Raw genomic sequence first — 8,202 nt, 5'->3', positions numbered from 1 at the left:
GAAACATGAGGTCAGAGGGGAATGGCCAGACTGGTTTGACCTGATAGTCAGGCTGTGGTGACTCTAATAACCACTCTCTGCAACTGTGGTGAGCTGAAAAGCATTTCAAAATGCACATCAAACCATAAAGCAGTTAGGTTACAACAGCACATCAGGTTTCATACCTTTTGGCAAATATCTAAGACTACACAGGTCACCAGTTCTGCACAACCAAAAAGAAACACCAATATTCCAATATTCAATGTTGCAGTTTTAGGGGAGAAAATGAGACATCAAGCTTTAGGTATTCTGAGGCAGTTCATCTGAATAGATTCTTTAGAATGCAGTACACTGTACATTGTTTTTTGTTTAAATTTGTTAATTGGCACCAAGAGTCATAAATTGTTAAAGTGAAAAATTTGAAACAGTTTTATCACTATAAATTAGACAGATTTCATTTTTCTATTATAGACAAGGCAAATCTAATGTTTTGTCATCCCTGTATATCTTTTTACTACAAAACATTTATCTTCTGGTATGATTTAGATACATAAAATCCCTGCTGTGTTTATTAAAATACATGAATTCCTAAAATAATCGTAAATAAATATCTAAAGCTTACTTCTCAGTCACACCACCAACCATCACCAGTGCACAGTTAAATGCTAGAATGTCAAAAACTGTGCTTAAGATCTTTAAAAAAAAACAAAAAAAACACAAACTTTAGAAGAATGAAAACTGAGTTTCAAATTCTACACACAAATTACAAATAAAAATATCATTTTTATTTTATTTTATCTCAAGCCTGACAAATTCACATTTAATATAAAAACCTTTTTGTTCCCCAGCCAGCTCTCCCAATCATAGGACCGCTACAAACTGGGCAGTTCTTCCACATCCAACATTCATCCAAGTTGACCAACTACATGTTTTGGAATTTTTTGCTCACGTTACATCACAGGGCAGTGTAACACACTCAGTGGAAAGTAGCTGTTTGGTTCTACATATATGAACTTACAGACACTCATGAATGTCCAGTGTGATTGACAGGTGTTAAAGTGTACAAAATCCCTCCTTCCCACCCACAGAGATCTATGACTTTTAAGATGTTTAAAGACAACAATGTGCATATAGATCTTGTTTGATCAGATTGGCCTTTTCCCCAGAAATTAAATATATGTAATTCATTCAGAATTAGTGTAAAGTAGACTGTAACCTGATATGCATGCGTTTTTTTTGATTTGGCATATATGACAATCAAATCTTTATAAGTGAATCCACAGAAAGTGTTTTTTTTGTGGGTTAAGTATGTGCTTTGTGTTAAAACCAAAACCTCCTGAAATCAGCGTTAGTCTTAATCTCAGGTCCAACAAAAGAAGATCTTTTAGGTCAGTTTCATAAAAGATTGCATTGGGTACAAATATTTCAAACATAAATATGGATGTAACCCTCCTGCGCACACAAAAAAAATCCCACAATAAAATAACCATGATGGCTGGTTGTACAAAATAAGGATTTGCCACACAGACTTAACCAAAATTATACATTTATGTATACATATACATATTGAGTTACATTTCCAAACCAAAGTAGGAACCATCTGAGAAAAATACAAGTAATAATATTTTTCTATTGGGTTTTCAAATAAGAATCCATCTTTAAAATGCTGACCTAAATAGGTCAAAGCAGGAAACGTGCCTGGTATTGGCCATTTCATATCCACTATAAATTTCTTAAAAAAAAAAAAAAAAAGATGCTACTCTACATATCACACTTACAAAAACACTTCACTCCCTAGCATGCAGCTTTTCAGGGCATATGTACCCAGACAAATATGCTAATCTCATTATGGTAATTCCCGCCAAATTCATTCTATTGTAGCAAATGGCAAAAAAACAAAAAAAACCTAAGATAATGCACAACAAAATTGTAAAGAATCTTAAGAAAACAAACATTTTTTTTTCCTTTTCTAAAAAGCACACAAATTCCTTCCACAATCTGAATATGGAAGTAGTTACGCTATTCATTTCATTACAGTGCATATGGGAGAGATATAAACAGAAAACAAAACCATTAAGCATTGGCTGTTGTCTAAACACAAGAAATTACAATGATAATTCATCTTAGAATAGGACAGTAATAAATACAATGAGACTTGAACTGAGAGAAAAGATGTTTTCGAGGCAGTCGGAAGGCCAATTGAAAGCTGTCAATGTGAAATTCCTGCCAGCATTTACTCCCCCCTTTTGCCTGACCTGAGGTTTGCTGGCATTACACAAGGAGAAAAAGCACCATTAGAACATGACTATCAGTCCTCCTCTAAATACAAAACCAGTGTGTATGTGGGTGGGTGTACATGTGCACAAAGTGGGAGAGATCAATAAAAATAGAGATCGATATATAGAGGGATAAACAAACGGACGGTTTGAAAAATCTCATCCCAAGTGGAAGCTTATTCTGGTGTCTTATTCCACTGGCAGACAGTCAATCGGCGGGACAGAGGTCCAGTCTCAGAAAAGCGAACGTCGATACCGATTTCTGAGCTCATTCTGGAGAAGAGGGCTCGTCCTCATCATCTTCGTCCTGATCTTCATCCTCGTCGTCGTCCTCCTCCTCGTTTAAGGAGCTGGGTGTCTGACCCCGAGACTCAGAAGTGTATGATGGAGCAGTGCTGCTGTGACTATAGAAAGAAACGAAGCCACTGGTATGAATATCAGTTCAGTTGTATCATACATTCTGAACAATTATTTGACAACAGCACATGTGAGGAAACAAGTGAACTTAAAATAATTCAAACAAAGTGTTGCGTTCCAAAGCTTCCCAAAAGATGTACTTCAAGGAACGGTGAAATCTGTTTATTATTATTATTATTATTATTATTACTACAGGAATCCTTATTTGAAGTTACACAAGATTTGACCAGAAAAACAAGCAATTAATGCTACTTTGTGTTCTCCAGCTACCACATTTACTGCCGGTGCTAGTAATGTGTAAATAAGCAATACAGTAATCCCCCGTTTATCGCCGTGGTAACGTTCCAAAACTGCCTGTGATAAAGAAAAAAACGCAATAAACGGACGCCACCCCAAAAATGCAGTATGTACACAGTACAGTACTGTTAACATTTTACTGCATTTGTAATTAATAATAATATTCTATTAACATATTTTATTATTTGAACATAAATGCCATAAAAACAATTCCCTATAAGTTTAGCTAGTATAACAAACTAGCTATGTGGCAAATGCAATTCCGCGATAAACAGGGCGTGAGATTGAAACCGCAATAAAGCTGGGAATTACAGTAATTCAAATATTACAGAAAGTAGTGAAGTTGTGGAAAGTGTGTATTCTCAGATACTATGCTTAAAGTCTTTTTTATGAATATAATGAGAATAACTAAGCTTGAAAGGATTACAGCAAATATGTTGAAAGATGCAAATATACCTTGTATAACTGTGAGTGGTTCTGTTGGATTTCTTGGCCATGCCTAACAACAGATTAAATGCAAAAGCATGAATATTTACAATTACAAATAAGCCTTTTATACATCTGATAGAACAAACATTGAAAGAAAAAACTTGTCAAACTGCAAACAGCACCTCAAGTCTCTCAGTACTTTAAATGGCTGTGTGCTAATATGGTAAAGACATATAATAAGCATATATGGTTCACCATCCGAACATTTTTATAGCACATATGCATAAATTATAATAAATAAATGTGTTTAAAAAGCCAGCCACTTAAAAGTACAGTCAGCTGTTTTGGCTCAAATATATACAGTCGTGCTTCTCGGTTTTGCATTTAGATCCACATTCTCATATTCAGATGCACCGGACCGGAACACCTCACATCTAGCGACGAGAGAGAGAGGAAAATTTCGGAACTGTCACGCAGGGAAATACATTTATTAGATGCGCTTATTCAGAGCGACTTACAGAGCTGCTTTGCTGCCCTTAGAAAAAAACACATCCTCGAGCTAGTTCAATACATCAGGATCCGGACTGGAGCTCCAATGTTGCTAGGGTTAGTGCAGTATTTAAAACACATGACATAAGGGTTTCTTTTTTAAACAGATTGACTAAGAGCTAATTCAAATGCTTGGTGAAGAGGTAGGACTTTAGTCTTTGTTTGTAGACAGCCAGTGACTCAGCAGTTCCAAATGTTAGTCATGCAGATCATTCGGTCCCCCCTCCAACAGTTTACAAATCCTGGAGGAGCCGGGTGCTCAGAATGACACAAAGCTTTTTCAGCTCCAAATATGCTGGCCTCATTTTTAATTGTACAGGATTTTCACACACAAATGAAAAAGCAGAAAAAACGTCTTGTAGGTTTAAAGCCACCGACCTGTGACATAGCTCTCTAGTGATTTGGGAACAAGAGACTTGGCCACACTGAGGTTCTCTGTGGTGCATGTGCCGTTCTCCAGCCCCAGAGACATTCCCATACGTTTCAGGATCTCGATGTCATCATGGATCTCGAACATGTTGTCGAAGTTAAAGAGGTATTCACATCTGCAACGAGGAATGAAGTGATCTGAGTAAAACTGCAAGCAGAAAACTAGGTTTGCTAGAATGATCAAGCGTAAGGTTAAAGGTTAAAAGAGCTTGGAAGGACGGCATTAGTAAAAGAACAAGGTGCTGAAATGGTTATTTCCTTGATGAATATTTTTAAATTTAAAAGAATAAAAAGAGATCTGGTTTATAATCCAGCCACAGATGGCATTGACAGACCGACAAAGAGAGAGAGAGAGAGGTGTAAGAAAGCAAGAGAACATGAACGAGAGAGAAGGAGAAAGAGATGTACTTGTCACTGGAGATGGAGCAGTCGATGACTGTGCGCACGTCTGTATTGAGAATGATAAATGGAAGCTGAATGACAGAACCGGGTGGAGGTCGGGATTTTGAAGCCGCTTCGTTGGCCTGATTCCTCTTCACCAGATTCTTAAAAGCTATTTGCTGCTCGATGGAAGAGACAGAGTGGTCAGTACTTCACATAGCATGTCCAACACACACAGACACAACCTTTAATGAAAGATGTTCAGTGTGCCAGTGGCACTACAGTCAAACATGTAGCATATGAGGTGTGCTGTAAATGATATAAAAAAAGAACTAACAAAAAGAAAAAAACAGATACACAATCATCGGTTACATTCATTCAACCTCAACCCCTAGTGCTTTCTCCTGCTGATTCTTACACCATCAATACTGCAGATTGTTCACTTTTCTGAAATACTAATTATAACCTGAAGGGTGTTAAAGATTTATTTCTAACACATGTAGTGGGTTAGAGGGCTGTGCAGGTGGGGGGGAGTTTTGAATTTCAGCGTGGGAACAAAAAGACACTTGTGCCGTGTTCTGTCCGTGCACTGGGATAAAGCCTGGCTATATTTGCTAATGATATGCTAATAGAAATGTCGTTCAGCCCATCCAATGGATTTCATTCCAAGTTTTAACGTTATTTTGAACCAATAAAATGAACACAATAATAATAATAATTCATTTATCGGTATATTGTTCCTATTAGAGAATGATTAAAAAAATGTCCTAAAAACCCTTACTAATTTAATTAAGAAATAGCAGCATCTATCACTAATGCAGTCTGATTGCATATCCTTTTGTCATTTCGGTGGTAAACGAGCTCAAATTAAATGGTACTTTAAATTTCAGTGCCTGAGTTCTGATTTTAGTCATTTTATTCTCATCGTCATAATATACTATGACAGCCATACTGTGTTCAGCATTGGCATCATCATTAGTCTTTAACCCATTTTATGTTCACAAACTGAACTCATTTCTTAACAGCAGGGCAACATGTAGAAACACACACACACACACACGCACGCACACACACACGCACGCACGCACGCACGCACGCACAATAACAGATAATCGACATTTGTACGAACCTGTAGTATTAACTCCTCTAGCTGGCTTCTTTTTTGCCGGATTCTTTCCAGTCGCTTCTGCTTCTCCAGCTGAAAGACAAAGACACGTTTGTTAAAAAAAAATGCCATAGTGTTTTACTTTACTCCAGGTGCTTGCTTGTACAAGTTGAACACATGTACACACATGAATATAGCATTGAAAATCTAATTCTATCCAGGCAGGTGAAAGCCAGTGTGTGCTTTATAGATTGCTGGGCTTTACAGGACCCTGTGTTTATACATAATAAAAAAAAAAGCAAGAAGTATGCCTCAAGCCCTTTTCTCTATTCTGCTTTATTCTGCTCTGCAGCCTGCCACACAGCCTCCCTGTCTATCACTGCCATCATATCAGACATAGCACCACCAGGTGCTTTCAGATAGCTCTTTTAAAACACCCACATACAAATTTGCGACAGTGAACACAAACGCTTGTGTAAATTGCATTACCAAATTGCCTTTAGGAGAATGCTTAAGTGTTAGTGTCATATCAGATTATGTGTATATATTTATTTTACATAAACGTAGGGTTTATTGTCCATACTGTTCAACTTTATGCATATTTAGAATCTGACCCGAATAAACAATTTTCTACAACATTAAATCTGGTAATAGCACAAGACAATTCAGAAATCTTTATTAATACACTCATTCTAATAATCTATAATATAATATAGCTTCTCATTCACAAAAACAAGTATGGTGGACACCTGATATTAAACAAAAAAGTTGAATAATCGATCTGGTTATGTTTTTTTAGAAGGAGTCTCCAATGTCAGCATTTCGTAACAGTCACACCATGTTCTCTCTCTGCCCTCCCCAAAACAGCACCATCATTGTGAAGACTCTCAGAACATTAAGTGCTCTTACTTGCCAGGGTTATTATATGTAATGAGGACAAAGAGAGAAACTGTGCCATCACTGTCAGCCACAGCTAGCAAAACCTGTAGCCTGATCACGAAACAGCGCCGTGTACCACTTTTCCATGTCACACCCTAGGCAGTGGTTTTGTTTGCAATCTTGAGCTTTGAGTGATGTTTCTACTGACAAACATTTCTCTCTTATACCCACCTCCAGGTTGCGACATTCCTGTGCCGAGTTAGTGGGAAGACCAATCCAGCGAATCTCCTTCTTCTCTTTGGAGATTATGTTCATGGCCATCAACACATTCAGTGCGTCGTACACACGCCTGCGAATGTTTTTCTGATCGTACGCCTGCTGCTTGTAGGAAACACACACACACACACACACACACACACACACACACACACACACACACACACACACACACACACACCAGTTTTTAAAAATCCCTCAACTACAGCCTCCTATTTCTAACTAATTCTTTGTGAATGCTGCAGCCCCTCACACCCCACCCCTCTGGGGCCTCAGCTGCTTCCGGCACCCGCAGGTAAATCTTTTTTTAATTACACTTTTAAGATTCCAGAAGGAGTAAAGGAATTCAATTCCAGCATATTGGACATCAGGTGTCCTGTCAGAACTAATAACGGAAAGTATTCACATGACATAAAATAAATAAATAAATAAATAAATAAATTTATTTATTCATGAAGTGGTTTTCAATACAGAGACCCTCAAAAAGTGTAGCCTGAGTCTGGGTTATTTTGCAATAAAAATAATAACATTAAAATTTTTATAATAATAATAATAATTATTATTATCATCATCGTTATTATTATTAACCACTGTGATCCTATAGTTACAAGCCTGTTTGACAGGTAAAATACATAACTGGGTTTAATATATAACAAACCTACATAACAAAACAGCGTAGAGCAATAAATTACATCAGTTTAGAACTAATGCATTCTGTTGGCAGAAAAATCTGAAATATTCAGATTACCTATAAGATAAAAATATTTGTATACACTTTAACAATCAGATTAATATTTAGATATTTGAATTATCTAATTATTCATCAGCCACACTCTTTGTATAATTTACTTAGTAATATATATTTGGATTTGAGCTACATATATTTAACCTCCAGAGCTCCAGAACACTATATGGACAAATGTTTGTGGTCCACTTGACCATAAGATTAGTAAGTGCTTTTTGAAGATCGGATTCCACATTTAGTCCCAATTTGCTGTAAAGTAGCCACCACTGTTCTGGGAAGATGTTCCACTAGATTTTGGAGTGCGCTTGTGGAGATTTGTTCTCATTCACCTACAAGGACGTTAGTGAAGTCAGGTACTGATGTAGGGTGAGGAGGCCTGGGGTGCAGTCAGCACTCCAATTCATCTTAAAGGCATTCAATAGGGTTGAGCTCAGAGCTCA

At 37.1% G+C, this 8,202-nt stretch overlaps 1 protein-coding gene across 1 annotated transcript in view; it reads right to left on the bottom strand.

Annotated features, from left to right (window-relative positions):
• Positions 1 to 1,508: 1,508 nt before the first annotated feature.
• The window catches only part of tfdp2 (transcription factor Dp-2), a 36,248-nt gene continuing 29,554 nt past the window's right edge, over positions 1,509 to 8,202 (bottom strand). The window contains exons 9-14 of the mRNA XM_046863022.1: positions 6,973 to 7,119; positions 5,887 to 5,955; positions 4,785 to 4,936; positions 4,326 to 4,492; positions 3,426 to 3,468; positions 1,509 to 2,659 (exon numbers count right to left, since the gene is read on the bottom strand). Of these exons, the coding sequence (XP_046718978.1) occupies positions 2,524 to 2,659; positions 3,426 to 3,468; positions 4,326 to 4,492; positions 4,785 to 4,936; positions 5,887 to 5,955; positions 6,973 to 7,119 (714 nt within the window). The 3' untranslated portion in view covers positions 1,509 to 2,523. The remainder of the gene's footprint in view (positions 2,660 to 3,425; positions 3,469 to 4,325; positions 4,493 to 4,784; positions 4,937 to 5,886; positions 5,956 to 6,972; positions 7,120 to 8,202) is intronic.

This window comes from Silurus meridionalis, chromosome 12, assembly GCF_014805685.1.
Source record: "Silurus meridionalis isolate SWU-2019-XX chromosome 12, ASM1480568v1, whole genome shotgun sequence".
NCBI lineage: Eukaryota > Metazoa > Chordata > Actinopteri > Siluriformes > Siluridae > Silurus > Silurus meridionalis.
Note: the sequence above shows the minus strand (reverse complement) of the source record. Positions and strands in the feature narration are given on the sequence as shown.